Source organism: Apaloderma vittatum, unplaced genomic scaffold (assembly GCF_000703405.1).
Source record: "Apaloderma vittatum isolate BGI_N311 unplaced genomic scaffold, ASM70340v1 scaffold25383, whole genome shotgun sequence".
Classification (NCBI taxonomy): Eukaryota; Metazoa; Chordata; class Aves; order Trogoniformes; family Trogonidae; genus Apaloderma; species Apaloderma vittatum.
This window is the reverse complement of record NW_009710318.1, coordinates 40,427-64,258: the sequence shown is the minus strand read 5'-3', so window position 1 is coordinate 64,258 and position 23,832 is coordinate 40,427. Positions and strand designations below refer to the sequence as shown.

Genomic DNA, 23,832 nt, shown 5'->3' with positions numbered 1-23,832 from the left:
AGAGGTTCTTGGTTTGCAGTTTTTTTCAGTGTACTACTTAAGTGAAAGGTCTGATGTGAAAAAAGTACAAGCAAACTGGACATGCCAAGACTCGATGCCTTAGATGGTGATCATATCAAAACTGTACAGGTATGTACACCGTGTTGGACAGGTGTGCTTCTTCCCAAGAAAAGACCTTTGCTGCATCATCATATATACGGTTAACCACAAAGTTTTGGTAGAAAGAGCATTTAATGAGCAAAGGATGACATGGAGGGGCGAGTTCTCCGGCTTTTGTTAGGCAGTCCTGAAGCAACGTCTCCATTCCCCTCGGGGACTTCTTCCTTCTTCCGGACTTTGAGACGCGTGAGGAGCTTTATTACCCAGACGTCCCATTCCTCTGGCAAGAGCAGCAGGAGGAAGCCCAGGCCAATAATGATGATGGCGATTACTCGGACACTGTTGAAGACAATTTCACTCGTGTAGTGATCAACAACTGCGTGGGACATTGAACAGGCGTTATTACGTGGGACAGAGCATTAGGGCAGTATCCCCTTCCCTCCCCCTCACCTCCCCGGCTCCAAAGGCTGGCTGTGGCAGGAGAACATGGCCATGGAGGTGATGGTGGCAGGGAGACAGCTCTTCCTGCTGGTTTAGCACACAGCAGGGTACGGCCCCTTCAGAGCAAGCAGAGCTGGCCTGTGGGCTCAGGGTACAAAAGAACATGATGCCTGGAGCTGCAGCTGTTGTCTGCAGCAGCATCTTCTCCCTTGCTCACTGACAGCACAGAAACTCCTGCTAAGGTCCAGGTATGCAGAGAAAGGGGCATTTCCCATGCAACTTTTTCTTGTCACCTGGACTGACCTAGTGAGTAAGAAGCCCTGCGCATGCTGAGCTGGGCACACGCTCTGGTCAGAATCACACCATTCAGTACTGAAGTCTGCAAGGGTAGCCAGTGATGCCTGGCTCTGCATGCATGCAGTCAGCACAAAGCTGGGAGCTGAGACCTGCACTGTGGCACTGGTTCAGCACCATTGGGTTCTAGGAGCCTGGTTTGGGAGAGGTGGCTGGGCAGGGGAAGGCTGAGGCAACCCTGGCCCCAGCATTCCCTTGCCTAGCGCTCTCGGGTTCTGCAGTCTCTTAGCTTCTGATAAATTTCAGAAAACTGTCAGAGACATGTACCAGGCCATGCTAAAAATTGAGTAGTGCGGTGCTGTTCATAAACACCTGCAATGTTATTTAACCAAAGTGAGCAGAACTACTAGTACGTATTTGTTCTAAAATGTAAGCAATTTTATTTGTTTCCATTTAGTGTTAAGCCTGCCTTGAAGAAATGATTAAGAATTGTTTTCCACTTCATCTGTGAGTTTTCATCCCAGCCCAGAGAGAGATGACTTCAAATCTACTTTGTTTTTCAGTATGCAGGCTTCTTTGGACAGTAATTTTAAAAGCAATTATGGAGATTATGAATATTCATGTAATATTGTACAATACATATTTAACGCATAAAGTATACATTTTTAATCAGTGTCATCTCCATAGTTCTTTGAGAGAAGATGCAGAACATGTTTAATGAAGCTATTTGCTTTTATCCCTGTTGTGTGTTTGAAAGGTCAAGATATAATGTACTCATTAAGAAGCAAAAGGCAGAAATCCTTACCCGCATTCACTGGGACGCTCAGTACAATTCCAAGAGAAATCAAGGTGGGGTAGGTAATAGCAATCCCAAAATTTAGGAGAATATTGAATGCTGAAGAAGGAAAGAAAAACACCTTTTACTACAATGAAACTAAACAGAGGGAATGTCATCTGAAACATTTATGCTTTATTACTCCCTCTGTAGGTTGTTAGACAGAAGACATATTAACTCCTGTAATGTTATTCCTGGAATCACAGAGAATCACAGAATTGTTGAGACTGGAAAAGACCTCTGAGATCATCAAGGCCAGCCTATGACTCAACACCACCACATCGGCCAGACCACGGCACTAAGTGCCACATCCAGCCTCTCCTTAAACACCTCCAGGGACGGTGACTCCACCACCTCCCTGGGCAGTGCATCCCAGTGCCTGAGCACCCTCTCCATGAAGAAGTGTCTCCTGATATCCAAAGGAAGATACCTGTGGGCAGACCCCTGTCTGCTCCATGTCTGTCCACTTCAGACATTGCTTTTTTCTGGATCTCTATATCCCCATGGAGTCCCATGGCAGAATCAGGGTAAAATTTGTCTACAACTTGCCTCTCAGTGTAATGTGCAGCGATTCCCACTCTCTATACCAATCCACTTTGCCCGGCTGAAAGACTGAACACTTTTCATCTGGGAGATTTCAGCCAAAACGTTTCTTTGGTCTGGATGCTTTTTTTTTTTTTTTTTGTAGAAAAGCTGCCTCCAGCTGCAGGTGGAAGATTCTGCAAATCTAACCCTTTTCCAGACAGGAACTTGCTAAATATAATTTCATATGATGAAATTATAATATCATTACAACTGAATAATTATAATATCACTTCATTGTAATACCATACACTGTCCATGGAAGTGTCTCATGACAAATTAGTAATTGTTTTGGACCAAAATCACCCCTGTTTTAAGGTGATTAGCAAACTCGAGAGCCTTGCCAATATGGAACTTGTCAGGACCTGGGGATCTGACTGTCTTCTAGTAGTACCCATATCTTGTGCACCCCAGTGATCATTTGCCAAGTTCTGCACCACTGGTTTACAGAAACCTTCCATTGAGTCCACTGCTAAGTGAACTGGAAGTACTTTGAGAGTCAAGTGTTGTGACTATTCAGTGTAAAAGGAGCTGGGACTCAAGATAGGGACAGAGATCGGCTATTTCCAGTAGATATGAAAGGAATGTTTTAGGATATGTGATGCTGGCATCCAATTTAGAAACCAACTGTGGCAGTAAAGTCAGCATATCTAGTGTAACAAGGAACAGCATCACATTTCTGATGACCCTGAATCATTAAAGCTTTGATTTGGCATCCCTCCCAAGCTGGGTCCCTTTGATGGCACAGCAGTGGCAGCAGAAGAGGGGAGTGCCACCTACCGAATTCCCATCAGTGCTAGGCAACACTACATTTTCAGAAGTTTTCTGCTCTTCAGGAATAGCAATTAGCTGTTACTGAATACCCTGGCAGAGGTGCCAGAGGCTAGCCTTGACCAGCCTGGCCTAACCTGCTTGCTCAGGGGATGCCAATGAACCCAAGGTAATGCCCTGCTGGCAGGGCTGTTCTCGTCACAGTCTGGGCAAGCATGATTTGTCTCTGTGAAGCAGAGTTCACGAGTAGGAGTTAGGATAAGCTTTACAGTTCAGTCCCACAGCACTTTCCAAAGATGACCATAGTAGTTCGGCTTGGTAATAACAGCAGGAGTGGGGTCTACATTGCCACCTAGGATGAAAACATTGCCATCCTATGAGTTCTGAAGCTAATAATTAGGTTGAGAAGAAGGGAAGACAGCTCCAGTATGACAGAGGTCTGCAGCTTCAACCAGCGGCCAGTTTCTGGAACCCTCCTCCACCCTGAGCAGTGCAAGAGCCCCCATTTACTCACTCAATAAGAGAATCGAAAATCCACAGAGGTTTCCCCAAGGAATGACGTCAAAAGAGCTCCAGTACTCCACTTTGGTAAAATAAAGGATGACAGGAATACAGGTAACGAAGAGGACATTGAAGACAGCTAACACAGACAGGAATAAGGCAGCTTCTCCAAATTTAGCACTGCCCAAAAGAAGTTTGAATAAAACCTACAAGAGGAAAACACATGGGTTTAACTCTCTTGCACTGCTCGTACAGTGCAATTCATTAGACCAGATGGAGGTGCCTACACCTCATCCTAGTTTAAATCCCTGAATCAAGGTGGGTGAACTTTGTGCTTGTTCCTCTCTGTGCACTGTGACTCTGAGTGCCATGAGAAGCACACAGGCAAATGCACATACGTGTCTCAGCCCAGCAGAGAAAGCTGCATATCATCTTATGCATAGTGCAGCTTGCCCACTTGGTCAGGACGAGACCTTGATTCATAGGCATGTACTTTGGATTTTAAGCATGCGACATTTCCACTTTAAGCAGTACTTTAAGCCTAACGTAGGCTATGTAAGCCACTGAAGAAGGACTGACAAGGGGAGGTAACAAAATGATTTGAAATAGAAGCTAAATCTCTGCAGGGTGCTTCCAGAGTGAGTGATTAAATCCAGCACCAATGGAAAAGCAGCCTCATTTTTCAAGAAGGTGGGACACCTGTGAGTCCTCCTGTGTGCACCGAAGAAGATTCCTCACAGGAAAAAAGAGTTTTTATCCTAAGTGAGGACAGATATCAAAGCAAGTGAACCCAAATGCAGTGTCACAGAGTCAGTGTGTTTATGGCAGAACCCCTCAAAGAAGGGCATGTGGCACTGAACTGCATGAAGGTTTGCAAGTAAAACAGGAGCAGTTAGAGTGAATGATAGGAGTGACGGGCATCTTTCTGGGGGTAAAGACCCAGCTGTGCTTACCTTGTAGAGAGCAGACATTGAGGCAGAGCCCACCACCAGGGCTATCCCAATAACAGAGTGGCTGTGAAACCCATCGGCGTACGTCATCATAACTATTCCTGCAATAGCAAATATAGCAGCCACGATCTGATTGGACACAAAGAAAGAAAGAAAGTGTTACTGGACAGACCCCAATGTGGAAAAACATGAATGCAGCTTGAAATGCGTGTGCAGTACTTCTGCATCATCTGCCTATGTATAAAACTCGTAGCAAGCCCAGGCTACCTGCCAAGCCGATGCTGCCTCCCCTCGTGGTTCCCCTGGCTGCAGAGAAGCTGCAGGCAGAGCTGTGAAGGAGCGGCTGCCTTGAGGGGCAGTGGAGAAGAGTGCGACACGCCAGAGCACAGGGCCCCAGTATCTTGGACTGAGCTGAAGTAGGGATTCATCTCTGTCACCGAGTCTCCCCATCAGCCAGTCCCTGCAGCCTGTGCATGACAGTAATACACAAGTAATAATTCCCTGATGCTTGCAGGAACGACTTTCGAGTCCTGTGGAGGTTTTAGAGGAAAAAGGTTTTTGAAATAAACAGGGGAATAAGACTCATGCAACTACCTTCCAGCTCAGAAGTGTCATTTCAGAGTAGAGGGTGGTTTAGTCATCCAGCCAGGCCCACAGCAATGCCTGAGGTGGGTCATCTGAAGGGAGGTAGCATTCATGAAGGTGAAGGACAGGCTGGCCCTGATTCAGCAGGGTCAGCAAGAGACCCCTGGCTCCTCTGGGACTGTCCTGCCAGATGCCTTAATCCTCCCCAGGTGGTAATTGTGGGGTGACAAGGGCTTTTTCTGCATGCTTCATGCTTCCTGGCTCCCAAGTGGTGCAAGGGAGACCACATTCCCTTTGGCTACACAGTCACAGTGATGCTTCTAAGATAACTGGGATAAATGAAGTTATTTTGACACATAGGTGGCTCAGTGTCAGCCAATTGTCCCCTTTCCTGGGCCCAGACCAGGGTTTTAAGCTCCATCCACAGGCTGTGTCTGCCTACACATCCAAGAGCAATGACCTTCTCTCACCTCTACTGTTCACCACCAGAGCTGCTGGGGCTGCTGTGAAGATGCAAGGGGAAAGACTGTGTACCAAGCTCTGCTACCACATGATGAACAAGCTGCAATGGAAGGGACCCCTTTACCAGATGCCCCATCCCAGCTGCACCAAGAGCCTCTTCCCTGGCTTGAGCTGGGACTGGTGCCAGGAGGCACCTACAAAGCTCCCACAGTCACCCAGCAGATCCCTCCTGCACACTGACATCAACACCTCCAATTTCTCCTAACAGAAAAATGCCCCATTTTTGCCAACAGAAGGGTATTGATTTCTCTAGAATGGCGGGGTGGTGCAAGGGTAGAAAAGAGCCCGTATCAGTAGCAGCTGACACTGTGATGAAAATATAGCTGCTAATAGTGTCTCAGCAAGAAGGGGCCTAGAAACTGCTGAGCTGCTGTTCAAGATGCTGCATGAGCACAGCTTTATCAGGCAGTGGAGAAGGCAGGGTTTCCTGCACCTGCTCAGCCCCTTGCACGGCCCAGCCACGGGGCAGCAGGTTCTGAAGATGTTAATTTATGACCTGATTGGAGCCCAGTGCAAGCCGCAAAGGCTGGGTGTGAGCACTGCAAATTTGCAGAGGTTTAGATATATCACCTTACCTTGCAGCCTTGTCAGCACCAGATCCTTCCATACACAGCTGTGGGGTATAATTTCTAAAGCAAAGCTTGGTGGTGATGTAACAGTGCTCTACAGTCCTGGACAGGCTTTTCTTTAAGGCAAGGAGAGAAAAAAATGCAATGGATGGGTCTACAGCAACATGGGGCTGTTTCTTATAGGTAGAACTGAAGGAGCTCAGCAGCACTCAGCAGTTCTCTCATGCCAGCAAGCTTGTGTACAAATACAAATTCAGATGCTCTGTGTGACTTCATAGGCACAAGAAAAAATGTCATTGAATGAGACTAGCATGGGGCAGGTGCAGAACAATGAAAAGAGATTTGCCTTCACGCAACATATAATTCAGCCACGGAAAGCTTTGCTGTTGCACACTGTGGATGTGCAAATTTTACAAGGATAAATTCATGGAAGAAAAAATATCCATCAGGGGCCATTAACTATAGGAACATTGCTTCCATCTCAGGAAGTCCTTGAGCTTCAAATTGCTGGAGGCTGGAAAGTCTCATGAGACAATATCATTATAGGTGTTTCCTGTTTACACAGATTTTTCTAGGTATCCACTGCAGGCAGCTGCTGGAGCCAGGCTCATGGGGCAGATGCGCCTTTGCTCTGACTCAGTATGGCTTTTTGTAGAGCGTCAAGATGCATGACTCAGGCTTATCTGAAAGATGGCAACTCCAGATCTACAACATCACCTGTGCTACAGAGTAGTTGACAAAGAGTGGAAGATGCAACATTTCCTGTAGCATCTGCTCCAGGCATGGCCATTTCCCATCCAAGATGCACTGCGCTTGTCCATCCTTCACTGGAGAGCTGGGTAGAGACCACAGCCACACGCCAAGCTGTGGCAAATCTGTGAGTACCTCAGGCGATATCAGTTAAGGGAGCCTGCCTGAGCCTCCACTGGCAGCTGCAACTCCAGTGCAGTGGAAACTTGGAGGGTGCATTAATGAACTGCAGAATAAGAAAAGATCCAGTTTTGCTTTCAACGTGAGGGGCTGTCTGACTCTAGAGCACCTCCTGGGAGGCTGGGGCTCTGCCTGGTTGGAAAGGAAGGCTGCCATTTGGGATTGGTAGTGTGTTTATTTCCAAGTGCCACTGGCAGGTGTGCTTATCTCTAGGTTACGTATACAAGAGGTACTTTCAAGCGATGATTCTCTTGGCTCCTGAGCTGATTTATTTACTGCAGCACTGAGTGAAACACCAAAGTCCAAGATCAAAGCAAATAAATGCAGTCTGCAAACAGTTTTGCTGGGGCAGATGCCCTTGCCTCTTCTATCAAGCATGTCACAAGAGTCAGATGAGTCTTGGCCTTGCCTGTTGACACGCCAGGCATGTCACATATACTTTGTCTGGAAGCCTTTCAGCCTGCCTATCAAGCACGTCATTAGCAGCAGTGACAGGCTGCTTGCACTGCACCACGCCACAGCCTGTGGTTACTTGCAAATGCCTCAGCACTGCAGGGCTTGCAGAGGCAACACTTCAGGCACTCACAGCTTCATTACATGTGTGTCTTCTCTGAAAGCAATATGACAGCTCACAGCTCAGACACACTGTGCTCTGGGCTCAGTGAAGGGAAAGGGGGAGAAGTGCAACTTCATTATAGGAGATATAGACACTTAGAAGTGCCTGAGTGGTGAGGATGGGATTTTGCAGTTTGCTCTTACATTTAAATTACAGCCAAATTGTGATTTAAGTGCTTGAAGATCTGGCAGTTACAATCCTGAAGGCCAAGTAGGATACTTCTATGTGCTTGAACCCCAGTGAGCTGCTCTCTTTCTCACCTGGCCTTCCCTCTAAGTGGGTATGAACAGGGACACCCAAACATGCAGTCAGAGATTTGCTGCAGCAGTATCCGAACTGCTGTGCTGCCAAGTGAATAGGGAGGGGGCATGGGAAGGCTCCTGATTTAGGCAGGGTAAGGCACTATCCCCATTTCAGCCTCATCTGCCAAATACCCTCTCAAAGAGTGCTTCTAAAAGAGTCAGAAGCTCTGACACAGCATGGCTCCGAAGGACCACAAGCTTTGAGGCTGTGCTGTGTCCTAGCTCGCAGTTCTTAGGTTGCTTCTGCAGATACCCAGCAGCTGTCCCTACTCCTGGCTGCCAGTCCCAGGAAGAGGGCTTTGTTTTGGGCTTCAAGCTGAAGCTCACCCAGCATGCCAGGCAGTGCCACCCTTGCTGCTGCTTGCTTTTCATGTGGGCTTCATCCACAAAAATGGAGGAAAGAAGGAAGAAAATGCATCTCGCCAAGAGACTTCACACAACGTTCCTCCACAGACAGGCATGTCCCCAGCACCTGCACTGTGCCACACAAAGCTGGGCGGCAGGACTGCTGCGCTGCCCCATGCCCTGCCAGGCCCTAGGGACAAGCACCTCCTCACTCACGTTTTGCCATGTGTCAGGATGACACATCTGCTCAAGAACAAACAGATCAGTCCCCCTGTGAGGCCCTTACCTCTGTGCCCAAGCCCCTTGCTGCCAGGTCACGAAGGTGGGAGATGGCCATTTTCCTCCTTAGGCATGGAAGTGGCTTCTCAGGAAGTCCCACCCATCCCAAACCTGCTACCCCTTGTCACTGCCAGATGCCACAGTGAGAGGCTGGGATGCAGCAGGAGCATCCCATAGCCCCCACTGTCCTGGCCCCTGCTCTGCATCTCTGCTTCATAGCTGCTGGGATTTTGAGCAGGTCAGCCGTTCCCAAGGCAGTGCTGATAAAAAATGTAGGCCAGCTGGACATGACCAAGACCACCACTTGGGTCTGCCTCCCTGCTCCCTCCACTTCTTCTGCTCCTTTGGGAAGTGGTGAATCCAGAGCATCAGTGCCTGTCACCTGCCACGGCACAAGAGATAGCCTGGCTGGGAACCTGCTGGAGAGCCCCTGACCGCCCCAGTTCTTCACGCACAGCCATGTACCCAGGAGACCACAAGAAGTGACTCCACTCCAGCATGTGGATATCCCTACATCCAGGTTGGCTTCTTTACCCTCAGACCTCAGCCATACCCAGTGGTGAGGCACAGCATGTTCAGACCAAGGAGCAAGTTGCAGGTACAGGAGAGCGGTGGTCAACCCTCCACACACCTCCTCTCCTGGTGTCCCACCAGCACTACAGCTGAGAACGCCACAAAACAGCTAAAGGTCACAACAGAGGCAAAAAAAAAAATGTTTTTTTTTTTTTTTTTTTTTTTTTTTACTCTTATCAAAATTGCCAGCACATCCAGCTAGGATAACAGCCACATTTTCCTGCTTCCAGGATCATTTCAGGACGCCCTTGCTTCTGTACTCAGAAATCTCAGCTAATTTGTCTTCAGGGTACAGCTACCTAGGCAGGTGGGGTGGGCAAGTGCAGATACCAGCTGGGCAGGCGGGGGCTTGCAACGATTCCCTGGGGCGGCCTCTTGGCTGCCACCACCACAAGGCTGGCCAAACTCTCCCACCCAAGAGGAGCACTTCCCCAAAAGTTAACTCTTATTGCTCCATGCAGCAAGGGCTAACAAACTCCTCTAAGAACTGAAAGCATTGCTTGGGTGGGTGAGCAGAGATCTCCTCAAAAGGTGGCTGGAAAAGAGGTATTATTACCATTATTCCTGTTAACATTAATAAGTGCCTGCTACTGCAGTGAGGCAGGAGGGACTCACTGGTGCCTTTTCCTTGCAGTATCTCCTGGCTCTGGAAGAACCCCTCGGCCCCAGGGAGGTGGGTCACTGGGGCAGGGTGTAGGACTAAGCGTGTAAGCAAACATTTGGGATGCCACCGGGACAGCAGCTCCAGGGGAGCAAGACCTGCTCTTCTGCCTGGCCCCATGCCCACAGCTGCTGGCCAGGCACAAGTCCTCATGTCCTAACAACATTATGCCAGTCCTCCATTAGCGATGCACACTTGCAGAGGCAGGGGCATGCCGGCTCTCCTCTCCCCTGCTGCTGCTGGCTGACACGGGTGCAAAGGTGCACCGTTGCTGCTGGCTGACACGGGTGCAAAGGAGAACCATGACACCCTGCAAGCCTGCTGTCACATGTAAGACAGGCGAGGGACCCATTACATTCACAGGTTGGGACCAGAAGTGCATTGTGTGCAGCCGGGTACTTGCAGGAATGTGCAGATAGAGATGACGAGGTCTGGTGCCACAGCCTGGGAACTGTCGCTCAGAAGGGGCCAGCAAAGGCTGAAGCACGTCCACAGCAACATGGAGATAGCAGTCACCCTTCATACCACACTTTGGAGCAAGTTACCTCTTTTCTGAAGGAAAATGTGCAAATGCACCAGCCTGGGGAGGATGGGGGCTCTGGGAGCTCACAGGTGCCTGGGCAGGCTGCAGGGAAGGATGCCTCTCTGCTCTGCAAAGATTTCTGCGCCCACTCGGCTGTCTGCATGCGGTGCTGCTCAGCTTGGCTGATGGGAGAGAAGGGGAAAAGGAAAGGCAGAAGGGCAAGGGGAAGAAGGGGGACAGAGATAAGGAGTCACTTACCCTCACTCCCATGAACCTGTCCCTCAGAACGATCCATGAAAGCAAGAACACAAAAGCTTTGTTGCAGCAGAACAACACGGAGACATCCGTAGTGTTTATTTTCTTTATTGCATGTAAGTAAAGGTAGTTTGTGAGTGTCCAAAGAACACCAAAGGGCGCTGCCTTGGTAAAAAACACCTTCAAAGTCAAGCCATTGTCTCCAAAAAATCTGCAGCACTCCCTAAAACAAGGAGAGAAAGGCAGCATTAATATACAAGCCAGTCACAGTCTGCAACAAACATACAGGTTTCTTCTCTTTCTTGCTCCTTTTCATTTGGGGAAAGAGGGGCACACACCTCAAAGAAGAGAAGAAAACCAAGTTTCAGCATCTGCTGCAAAAGCCAGCACCCGCACAGGTTACGAACACACAGTAGCTCCAAACATGGGAGGGACAGCAATGAAAGAGAGAAGGGAGAGATGAAGCCAGGTGATGAAATCTCACTCTTGCCGTGAGCACCTTCACAGTGGACATCTTGAAACGGTGTTGGGTCATCCTCCTCCTTTCACTCCTGTGGGCACCAGGATGTGGAAGGGCCAGGGCTAAGGCTGGCAGCAAAACTCCCCTGAGTTCCTGGAGCCACAGTGCCCACCTGTGATGCACTATGAGGGGCTTGGAAAGAGCCTGATGGGAGCCTGGTTTCAGGGTTTTTTCACCCCAGGGGTGGGGCCTGGCTCAAGCTTGCTGGGAGCAGCAAGGAGATGGTGGCTGGCAGCTGCCCACTGGGCTGAGGGTGTGCACGGTGGCACTCAGGAATGTGTCAGCTGGAGCAGCAGCACAGGACAGGGGAATCAGGAGGTTGGGCATACAGCAAGGGCTGGGGGTGCTGTGACTCCTCAAGCAGAAGGCAGCCAGAGCAGACAAAGCCACAGTGTAGGAAAAGAAAAAACCAGCAGTTTGTGTCCTGTCTGACACGGAGAGAGACGAAGGGGTACTGGGAAGGCATCAGGGAGCTTGAGGGCACCTGCCTGAGCCTGACTGAAGGAGTGACACCGGGAAAAGATCAGGTAGAGGGCAAGCAACTGCATAAGTACCCCAGGAGCTGGAGGTGCTGGTGGGAGAAGGGGACAGGAGGTGATGAGTGCAGCCTGGCTCTGCTGGCATGGCTCTGGGGAGGCAGCAGGTGGGGACCGGGATGGGGATGCCAGGGTTACCTCCACGAAGGTGCTGTGAGGGGAAGCCTGCATGCCGGGTAGCAGAGCTGGGAGCTGTTGGCTGCATTGCCTGCAGGAGATTTCAGAAACGCAAAGAAATGTATCGGTCTGCAAGACGGAGGGTGCTGCCTGCTGAAGTGTGCAGGTGGCAGTCAGTGGTGGTGCCATGGCCTGTGCTGGCTTTCAAATCTGCAGAACCCCTGAGGGTCTGAAGTACTTTAATGAAGCATTTTGACAAAATTTGAGCAAAATTACACTTTCCTCTGACAACGAAGGCCAAATAGTTTTTCACTGCTGCCTTGAATTTTAAGTTGTTTCCTGGGACTGAGCATGTAAGAGTCATTATCTGGAATCAGATGAAAGTGTGATTTTGATCCACTTTCTCAGAAGATGGGGTTGTATCAGGTGATTACCTAAAGAAACCCATCCACCCTCTGAGACTCTAGATTTCCCCCATCACTAACTCTATGTCTGCCTACACTCCCTCTGTTGCAGCAGATACAAAGCTGCAGGGTAAGGAAAATGCTTTTTTTTGTTTGTTTTTGGGGTTTTATAGCTTGCCAGTCCCTCGTATCAAGTAATGGCTGTGCAGAACTTGCCCATCTCTTGTACAGAACTTGCCCATCTGTGGATGCAGTAACCCTGGGCTTTGGATGCTGTATACAGACACTTTAATTTAAGCTGCTGGTTCTGCATCGTGTAGCTCAGTGTCACAGAAAGAACATCAGTTTCCTTTGTCCTCTAAGAAATTACCTGCCAGCAGCAGCCTATTCCTTGCCAAACTTAGTCCCTACCTCTCTGTGTCAGTAAAAGAGTTACCCTTCGCACCACAAACCATGGCCCGACTTCCCACCTGCCGGTGCCATGCAGGGCTGATCAGGGATGCACATAGTATTGACAGACAATCCCTGTGCTCAGCACAGCCTCCACAGACACCACACCCTGACCTTCAGCTTTGCAAAGCACTGCCTGTACCAGCCACTTGCCATGGAGGATGCAGGGAATGCATGCGCACGGGGATGCAGAGAGACATGGAAAAACCCTGTCCTGAACTAGAGGCTTAAATCTGCCTCCCGAGACACCAGGGAGAGTTTGACTGCCAGGGCAGCACAGGCAGCCAGTGTAATGGTCTGAAGACAAAGGGTGCAGGCACGGTTTAAGTTAAATGATGTTAAGTAAGATCAGTATGGGAGAGACAGGAAGGCTGTAGTCAAATGAAAGGACTAAAATAGAATTCATGTTGGTTTTCATCCTGGGGAAGAAAGTTCCTCCTGCCAAAAATCTGTTCTCCACATATAGAATTGGGTATCACTATTTCATTTACAGTAGAAACGTGTGCTTTTACTGTACTGTGGCATCTTCAACGGATTCTGAGCAGCCTTAGGGGAAATACGGTATGTTTCATGTGCCAATATGAATATGTACTGTGTAATAACCTCCTCACAATTAATTGTGTCCCCAGGTTTGTGACTGTATAGGGGAAGCTGATTTTTCCTTGGTGCCATAATGCAGCCTGTGAAGCTGTGTGAGGAGACATTTGATGAAGTGACTTATCAGTGAGTACTGGTAGATGAATAGTTATGGGAAGCAAGATGGGACTGTGACATAGCCTATGCTGTAATCTCAAAACAGTTGGGGGACGAAATCACTCCACAAAAACCAACCTTCAACTTTAAATATTTTGACAGAACATTTTGGACACAGTTGCTCCTGCTGTCTAGTAATTTCAGTTTTGCCTACAAGGGTACATTGCACCCAGCGAGTATCCTGACATTTTATGGATACTCCTTGGCAAAAAACAGGGCTTGTGTCCTGTGGCGCTCCAAGCATGCCTGACTGCACTAAGAGAACCTGCCTATGAATATTTTAACAATCTCAGCTGCTAACGAAAATGTTACTTTTTAAGAAAGACAAAAACCACCTTAACAGGAGGGCAGTCTGTAAGCATTCGGCATCCTTTGGAGCCCAACTCAGCCCTGTGGACCCTCATATGAGGCTGATGCTGAGTCTCCCAAAGCTACAAGACAGGCGGAGTCCATTCCTTGAGGTTTTACAGAACAGACTCTTGCAGGTCTACCTGCCCAGGACACGGAGTCCTCTACTTGCACCAGAGCAAGCTGGCTGGCTCTGGGCTGGGGAGGAGATGGCACTGGGTATCAACTCCTGGGACAAGCGTGCAGTGGTGGTGGAAGAGCTGCTGGGGAAGAGCTCCACTCTATCAGGGAGACCAGCAGCCTCCTCTGGCTTTGACTACTGGGACCAGCAGTCAAGACATATCATTTCCAATCTGCCTCAGTTTATTCAGGCTTCAATGAGCCAGTCCTGCTGCACAGCTAGTCTTAACTCACCTGGGGTGAAGAGGGAGGGTTACCAGATGCCTGCAGGCTGCAGACTTTGTTGGATTCTCTCCGCAACTAAATCCCTGCTGTTTGCTAATGTGTGCAGAAGTGCCAGAGGCATGCTTTGCTAAGAAAGCAAGCATGGATCCTGTAAACAGGCACTGCCTTGTGCCCCTGGTGCCTGCCCTTGCCCTGTGTACTGGACAGCCTGGCACTGCTGGCTCACAGCAGACGTGGGCAGCCTGCAGGCAGCCCAGCCCCAAGGAGAGGCCATGCCCAAAGGGAGCAGTGATTGTCAACAATGTACAGAGTTTGCAAGTAGCTAGTATGAGCCCACAGCATTGTCTCAGCACACCATCACTACAGATGCCTACAACCAGTGATGGTGAACCCTGTGCCCAGGCACTGTGACACTGCAGCAGGTTTTCCATCAAGTGGAGTTGAGTGAGGCTGTCACAGTGCGCACGCAACCAGCCCATCCGTCATGGTCCTCTACAGGCTCCCTCTCTCTGTTCGCACAGAGTGTGCACTGCTGCTTATCACCCCTTAGACTCACTGGAGAGTTTTCAAAGATCCTCTGGGCCATACATCTACTGAGTGGGAGCTTCTGGCCTATCTTAAATAAAGACAAAGTTAATAGCAACTTTGTTTACTTATAGAGTACACTTCCCATGTACCTCCAAGACATCCAGCTGCAGGAGGCCCTGAAGATGCTCTGGTAGTTTCCTGTGAGATGAATGTGCCTGCATGTGGCTCAGCCTGGCAGACTGCTGAGTCACAGGGACAAAGAGTGGTCATGGGGGAGCTTCTGCCCACTGACCTTTAGCTATATACAAGCAACTTTTTATATTTGAGCTGAGAGCCCAGGTTCGGAATTGCCAGAGATGCGTGTCCCCGAGCTGCCTTTGCTGCCCACCTTGGGAGACACTGAGTCCAGGAAGAAGCTGCTTGTATTCCTTTCCAGCTTTAAAATGAACTCCAGGGCAAGAAGCACAGAAACAGGCACCTTCAGTGCATGTCTGGAATATCTTAAAAGAGAAATTGTCATCAAAGACTGACCAAACCTTAGTCCTGCCTGCATTACAATAAATCCTGTGCCTGCCTGTCTCACCTACCTCAACATGAAAGCTGCCTTTCTGCTCACTTGCTGATACATTTTTTTTTTTTTTGCTAGGCTCAGCCTGCTTTGTCCGTAGAGCAGTGGGACTTTGAGTGTGGACAACAGCCAGAGAGGCCACAAGGAAATGCTGATGCAAAGCTCAGGCGTGCCCTGGCCCTGTGCATCCCTGGGTCATGCTGAGCATAGCTCCTCCTGGGCAGGGAAGCCGCCCTGCAGAGCCACATTGCTGAGATGATCTCTCCTTAACTCTATGTAATCCTCCATGTAAATTCTTATAGCTGCTGAGCTGTTTCCAGATAAGGTGGCAGGAGACGGCAAGGAGTTTGGGCGTTGCAGGGTGTAATGCCATATTTTTGAGATAAACTAGCTTCCTGCATTATTTACCTTGATTCTGCTATCATGAGCTAGAGCTCCACTGTAATCACAGCAGTTGGTTTAAAAAACAAATGCAAGGCATTAACCAAAGCAACAGCAAAGGCCTGTGTAAGACTGGAATGGAAATGTCAAAGGAAGGATACTGAAGGGAAACGTACTGGCTTAATTGCTGCAGCAGCAATAAAGAAAAGCTTGTTCCCACTCAGAAGTGTCATATCCATGTTCACAGAATATCTGAAGGCTTATGGCTGAAATAAAAGGCCGGATTACACTGCTGGGAGGAGGGCTACATGTAAACTGAAAGAACTACAGCCTGGTTACACGTGGCCCTTGGGAAGCGTTTCCAGAGAGATGTTTGATGGTGGATTTGCTTGGCGTAGGGTGCTACTGAGGGGGCTACTGCAGCTGGCATCTCTGCGGTGCTTCGGGGTAATGGGATGGTGCAGGTTAGAAAGACAGAAGCACACACTTGGCCTGGTTGCTCTCCTTTTCCTCAGGATGCCAACTGGGATGGGTGGCGTAAAAGCCCATAAAGGCCACTTGGGAGCCGAAGCGGCTGCCTGGCTTTCAGGGTATCCTCTGCATGGGACAATAGTGGTGGGGACAGATGGGAACCCACTTGCAGGTACAAAATAAAGCAGCAGGCACCACACAGCACAACTGAACCCCCTTTGCTGCTGCTGTGGCACACGTCACCCGCAGTAAGAACCCCTGAGCAGGGCTTAGCAAGTCCTGACCAGCACTGGCTGGGCTGCACGTACCAGTGGTCCTCTCTCCCAAATAGGGATTCTGGTCCCCTGCCGCTTGTCACAGGGTGCCCTGACAACTTATCATGGCCTGATGGAAATATGTAATGTCACTTGGGAATGGCACGTAGCTGCTACAGCACTACAGGAATTGTGCTGGGATGGAAGATGCTGCAGAAAAGCCTAAGGCATAGAGATGTTATTGTTTGTATTTTCACTCAAAATTGTTTGCTGTTTTCTTAATCTTTCATGTACTAGTTCTTGTTTTTCCTCATAACCTTTTTAGTGCGTATCTTCATTAACCCAGCAAATGGCACATTAGCTTTGCCCCATTAAGCATGTCTGCAACACAACACCACTAGCAAAATACCTCCATCACTGGAACCAAGCATCCCCTGTGAAGTAAATCAGAAGTTGTCAGCGCCAAATTTGCATGCTAAGTAAGAGTTAATCATATTCAAAGTAGGTGTTGCAGTCAAATAAAAATTGCAAATAAAATATGACAGTAAAGCTCCATTTTTTCCCCACTGAGCTCACAATTACATGTTTAACACTATTCACCTTCCATTGCCTGTTTTGTCTTTAACCATTGCTAGGTAGTTGGCATGTTTCTCCACTGATTTGAACCTCATGCAAATGAATGTACAAAATTCTGGCAAGTCTGAAAGGAGTGCTTTTTGCCCCTATATTGAAAAAAAATCTCACCTATGAAGAGGAAAGGTAGACAAGAACCTAAAAAAGCACACACAGTGTGATCCCCCATGCCAGGAGTTTGGTCTCGATACTCACTGCAGAACAAACCTATGACAGGAAGCTTAATAAGCCACTGAAACTGCCAGTACATCTTTGGGAAAGATGCAGTAAAGTAGAAAATATCTGGGAGGAATACACCTCCTAAGGGAGTATCTTGCACAAGCTGGTTATTTCTGCTTTCCAGACTGTTAACTTTTGTTACAATTTTCTCATTGTCTCAGTGCTCATACTAGAGCTTTCTCCTTCAAAGCAGGTTTGGATCTGCTGTTGCTCCCAGCATTAGACATTTTTTCTTTGCAGACTGCGCTTCTTACTTTGACCTTGCAAGGTCTGTACCTGCAAATTGAATTTGGCTAAATTATTTCTGATTATCAGCAGAGTGAGCATCGCCTCCCTGGAGCACAACAAAGCCACCGCTGCAACACTGAATCTGGCCTCTCGATTAGAGTTTGGCAGGCAAAATATGTTTTGATATTTTGCTAATCCCTGCACCGATTAGGCCTGCATGGATAAATAATCTGCAGATGCGCTGTTAGCAGTTGAACATTTTCCATTCAACGCATGAAAAAGAGACACAGACTAAAATGTCGTATCTTCTAGGGGGGACTTGCAAGCCAGTTGCAGCAAGCAAAAGCAAAGAAGACAGACAAAGTGCCCTGGATGTTACTAGGAGGGAAGTAAACTAAAAACAAGTTTAATTTCTTCCATTTAAAAAAAAAATCCTAGGTCTTCTTTTCGTAATCTGTCCTGTTAGGGCCACAGCATCCCTCATGCATTATGTTCACAAGTGGAGGTAGGCAGAAGGCTGCTGTACAGATAAAATGGACACAAGTTAAGCCAAAATATTTTTCAAAAATTCTTTCTAGAAATGTATATGATGTGTTTCCCAGAAAATAGGATCATGCCTCCAACTCTGCTTCCCCCCATCTTGAGCAAATGCTGACATAAAGGGCAGGCATGATAAAATCAGCCTCTCGGATGGGCAGATTTCACAGCAGTGCGAGCAAAGGGCAAGCTCATGAAACCCATTTTACAGATGTGCAAGCTTAGGGCATGGAGAGGCACTGGGTGCTTGAAAGAGGCAGGATGAGGGCTGCTTGTAGGCTACACCTTTGGAGAGCTGGCGATTTGCTTTTCCTGCATTTTTATTTTACAGTCACCTCTTGTTACTTATCAAGACAGCCCTTGAGTGCCTTTTTTCCTGAGTCACTGCAGGTTCACATGCCAGCAGAACAGTTGCACGGAGGCTCCTGTGGCGTGTCCCAGATCATGAAACGCTGCGAATAAATCAGCTAGCCTCAGCACTTTGCAGAGAGGTGCCCGGGATTCCTGCCATGACTTTTATTTACCCACCGATCTGACGCTCTTACAACAAAACTCGTACACCCCTGCCTTCACCTTTCCTCCTGTGCACTCAGAGCAGCTCAGGAAAGCTGCTTCCCAGTTCTGGGAGGGCACAAGTTTCTTCTCCGCTTCCACAGGGCACCCTGTGGTGTAGCGGTGCCCCTTGCCCACCCCACTGCCTGCTGAGGCACTGCAGCTCGTGGCCATTAGCCAGGGGACAGGGCCAGGGAAGCAGCCATGTGGCTCCTCACAGACACCTTGTACGTATCCCGTTCGGTCTGTCCATGCTGGGGACTGAACTCGCGCTGCAGAGCTGGGCCCCCTAGTCCCTTGTTGTACCCTGCCTGACAGAAGACCACAATCCTGCAGCCCAGCAGGTAACATCAGCCCAGGTGACAGCACTGGTTTCTGGACTCAGGGGCAGGGGTGTCTGTCTTTTCCTGGAAAATGCTTGGCATGTTTCCAGTGGGTTTAACTAAAAGTGTCAATGGTAATGGCTGATGATAGGGCACCATTAAACTGTTTAGTGAGTGATTCATCGTGACTCGGCATTTTTCCCTTACGGGATCTGTGCCTCAGAATTGCTGAAGAAATGCTTAGTTACTGTCAGCAAATCTCAAGCTTGGAGGATCCTGTCCTTAGAAAGGACAAGGTAGTAAGCATAGCCTATCATAAAAGTATCATTTTTGCAGCTGATTTCACAGGGAAAAGTTTCCTTAATTGATTACTCCTGTCTTGAGGCTGAAGTCAATTTGACAGCTTGCCTACAAATCTTAGACACAGCAAGATACTCAAGCAGCAGGTCCCTCAGGGACCGTGATGTGCCGTGCCAGCGTGCTGCTCCAAGCCCAGCGATGAGCCAAGGTCCACACCAAACACATCTGCTCACGGCTGCCACAGTAAGGATTTCACTTCTTCCCAGTGTACCCCAGTGGGGAATCTCCCTTCCCAGACTGTCCCCCCATGTGCCTGGGACACATGGAGAGGTGTTCCCAGCTGAATAGTAGAGCGGACTGCAGGGCTGTGCTCTCGTCCCAAGCCCAGCTGTGGGAGGGTGGCAGTGGGGAGCTGCCATAGAGTGTGGGTGCTGCTTGCACGGCAGGTTTAGGGCTGACATGGCCCCATGCTCACCGGCATCGGAACACCTGCGAGGGGGCAACACTGCTGGGGGGGATTTCCCCCACAAGTGGAAATGCCCTTCCTCTGGCACAGCTCAGTGGCACAACATGATGCTCCACCACAAGATATAATTCAAAATGTTTATTTCCAACTTCGTGTAAACTCAAGCGATGGTGATGTGTCTCAGGGCTCTGCTGTCTGAGGTAACACAGGTGGCAGTTACCCTCACGATCCCCAACAGCTCGTCCCACTCCTGCTGAGACCTGCGAGCGGTGATTGATGATGCCTGGAAGGAGCTCTGTGTCTCTTCTGACCTTCCAGGTGTGGCTGGCAGCATCCCTGGGGAGGGCGTTTAGAGGCTTGGGGAGAGAGCAAACCTGAAAATCATTCCCTTCCCCTTACCTGTGTCCCTAGAGAGCCCCTTGCAGACCTCCTTCCTGCAGGAAGGAAGGGAGGCAAACCACGACCCACAGCCCCTTCCTAAGCTTGCAGTGGGGAGAAAAGTAAGGCAGGGAAAGTCAAACCTTGAAACTAAGAAAGAATGGAGAAGTTCCTGGTCTCAAGTACCCAGCACCTGCCTTCCTCAGCTCTGAATGTGAATTCGTGCAGAGTCAGTAAAAAGAAAAAGACCTAAACTGAAGCTTAAAGCAACAGGTAGCTCCAAACCTACCTGATTACATGAACTGAAAAATAACTGTTCAGGGGATTAAGCAATTTCTCAGAAACTGATGTTATCCAAAATAGTCTAATGGCTTGTTAGTGCCCATTGTCCAGTGCATATTTTTTCTGCAAGCATGTTGTTAAATGTAAGAAATGACCACAGAAGTCAATCCGGTATCCAGCTGCCACTTTTAACTGCCTGCATCTGATGCTGACCATCACGTGCTTCTACATGCATTTTGGGGCTGATATTCTGCCTTTAAACATTTTTCTATTCTGGGAGTTCTCAGCTCATTTGCAAAAAAAGCATTCTGATAGGTAATGAAATGAGAAAATTGTCTTCTCCTAAATGAAACAAAAAAATCTCCAGGCTGATCTTTCTTCTCTGAACGAGAGAGTAATTGGTTTTGCTCAGCACTGTACACATGCCAAACCAGGCATTTGCGCAATAAATGGTCCCAGGAAATGCTTAGCTATGGATTTACATAATACAACAGAATGGCTCCAAAAGAAGCAAATAACACAAATCTTACAAACCACCTGAATACACATTTCCAAGACAAGTCTTCGCACATGCTCAGAAGCCTTAATGAGACACTGTTTAAAGTAACATCTAAAAAAGTTTAAAAGAACAAGACCAAACCCCAGGGAAGATTCATATACTGTAAACTGCCTTAGCACAACACCAGGGTAGGAGTCTTGGGCTGCAGAAGCACACAGAAAAGTCTGCAGCTTCCCCTGTGGGATGGTCCTATGTCCTACACTTTGATGTGCCCGTGGCACTAAGCCTGTTCAGTTTGCTTCTGTCCATTTCCAGTGAAGACCAGTAGGCCCAGGATACACTCTACATAGCTTTTATATACCTGACTGCAACAACGGCTGCAGAAAGTGGATCACATTAGGATGAATATTTTAATTTATTTTTTACACCCAAACATACTGCAGAGTTTTGCATCTGACTTCTTTGTTGTTTTGGGAGCAGGACCACCAGCCTTCTCTGAAGGGACATGAGGGAAAGTGTTGAGGAGAAGGTGAAGTCGAGCAGCAGCACCACTGCGCTGCTGATACCTCAAGAGGAAGAGCACCGGTTGTAGCAGGGTGAGCAGACATTGCAACAGATTTCCCACAGAGTCACATCTGTCCATGAGCACCAGAGTGAGCTGAGCTCGCTCTGGGGTGTGATATCACAGTGACCAGATGGTCCCTCCAAAGTCCCCCTTCAGCTTGCTGCATGGGACGGGCTGGCATCTGTGGGTCTTCCATCGGGCCAGAAGGAATGTGCCAGTTTGGAAAATGCAGCAAGCATTGCTGACAAGAAACAGCCTTTACTGTGACAACATGTACTTGGCAATCAGACAGCTGAAGTCATCACAGGGTGTATTATCCAACATCTTCTGCCTTTAAACCTTAGAGATACCCAGAGCCTGCATTGCTTTACACTCTTCTAGATAATCGGTGTTAACACAAATAACATGCAATACTCTTGCCATATGCAAACTTCAAACACCCATAGACCAGGCAGACACCACACCTGGACGTAGAGATGAGCTTTTAAGTTACACTCAGAGACTGCTTCATGGAGTAGCTGAGTTCACGAGGAGATGCAACCCTTGACTTGGTCTGCTGTAACACACAGGACTGGCCTTAAATTTTAGTCAGAGCCCACCAGAGCAGTGTTCAGGACATACTCACATTGGACATCTCCCAGTGACTGAGGCTGGAAGGGGCCATGAGGGGAATGAAAGCTTCAGAGGTTCCTGGGGATCACTGGCATGCCCATGGTGCAGGAAGAGGGATGGTTGCTGCTGTGTTTGCAGAATGAGCAAGAAGGAAACAACTTCTTTGCCCAGTGGGGGTGTGAGGGAGGTTGTGTTGGGACCTGTTGTCATGCTCAAATGGAGCAAAGTGAAAGGACCTCTGACAGCACCATGTAAAGCCAGGTCAGGGCAGAGTGTGAAGAGTGGCTGGTGAGCTGTACTGAAGCTAACGACAGTCTGCATGGAGTCAGGGAGCAAACGGACAACATGAGCAGCAGCGAGCTGCCAGGCAGCATTTACTCAAGAGTTCAAAAAACCGCAAAAGTGAAATGGGAAATTCCTAACAGGGCTTTGCAACTTTGTCCTTAAAACTGCCTTCCTGCTCAAAGCAAGTATCACATTGATTCTTTAAATCTAATTTGCGACTGTGGCTGGCCATCCATTCTGAAGATGACCATTGCTGGTTAAAGACTGCACTACATCATTATGGAGTGATGAAGACAGTGAAGACCCAATTCAGGGAGCAGGCTGACACAGCTGACGTGTTCCGCTCCTTTGCAAGTATTTTAGACAGAACAGTTGGTGGGCAGGTGCCCTTAAAGCCTGATCCCATCAGGGCTGCTCCTGCTTATACCACACACTTAATGACTGCCATTTTCTAAAACAGGGCACCGACTGCTCAGAGCAACTGAGTGCTAATGAATTCAGACCTTAATGAGGCTCTCCTGCTGCACTGCTCAGGTGCAAGCGGCCCGGGTCCATGGGGTCTCTGGAGGGACCGTTCCCCAGGAGGCTCTCGCCATGTGCAGCTGAAAATTAAAAAACCTGCAGGGCTCATCTCCACAGCCCCTCTGTGCTGCTGCTGCTGGAGCCCAGTGGTAAGTAGCATCCCCACTCTGGGCCCAGGGGCAGCCCCATCCCAGCCTCCCCAGCACCCTGGGGCTGCACCCCAGCTTTTAGGAAGGGCACCTCAGCTGTCAGAGGAGCTGCTTCGGGGCCCCTCTCCTCACCCAGTGTGGTGGGGTGCTGTGCTCAGGAGCAGAGACATGTTTGCGGCGGGCAAGGAGATGCATCGGCAGCAAAGTCACACCTAACGTTGTGTCATGCACGGCCCAGGCTGTCACACGAATGTGTGTGGCCTTTAAATGGTAAGATAATGAATTTTTTTTGGAAACAAACACCACCACCACCACAAGCCACGTTATTTTCAATGTTACTTAAGGGGATCAGGCAATTCCCCGCAGGTCTGAGCAGTTTGGAGCAGCAGCTCAGGCAACATTAAAACGCTTCCAACCCAACGCATTCTAGGATTCTATGATTCAGTTAATGAAAGATGAAAAGTCTCCCGGGAAAGGGCTGGAAATGGTGCTGGGACTCTGAATGTGAGGTCCACGGTGACACTCTTAACACGAATTCCCTATGTGAGCATGGCCAGGTTACCCAGTCTACCTGTCCCCAACTCAGCCCAGCAGTGGGGTGTGAGGGTGCGGGCTCAGTCTTATTTCCCAGGGCTGTGTTGAAGCAAATGCAGGAAAGCATTTATGCGGCATTCGGTATGCAGTGAGGGCCAGCGTATACAAACTAAGGCAGAGGAAACCTAAACATTAGGCTCTCAAGGCTTTCACTGCCGGAGTCGACATCGTCACTGCTCTCCGTCATCATCCAAAATTTCCATTGACGTCAGTGGATGTTCTGGGTGTGAAAGGGCTGCAGAGTCTGAAACTGTGCAGCTATTGCTTTCCGATATCTTAAACTTGGCCTGATGTGATTTATATCCGGCTTTGTACTCTTC

General features: G+C 48.8%; 1 protein-coding gene across 1 annotated transcript in view; it reads right to left on the bottom strand.

Annotated features, from left to right (window-relative positions):
- Positions 1–221: 221 nt before the first annotated feature.
- Positions 222–23,832, bottom strand: part of SLC35F3 (solute carrier family 35, member F3) — a 47,904-nt gene continuing 24,293 nt past the window's right edge. The window contains exons 2-6 of the mRNA XM_009867265.1: positions 10,637–10,856; positions 4,477–4,602; positions 3,537–3,729; positions 1,640–1,729; positions 222–475 (exon numbers count right to left, since the gene is read on the bottom strand). Coding sequence (XP_009865567.1) covers positions 231–475; positions 1,640–1,729; positions 3,537–3,729; positions 4,477–4,602; positions 10,637–10,856 — 874 coding nt within the window. The 3' untranslated portion in view covers positions 222–230. The remainder of the gene's footprint in view (positions 476–1,639; positions 1,730–3,536; positions 3,730–4,476; positions 4,603–10,636; positions 10,857–23,832) is intronic.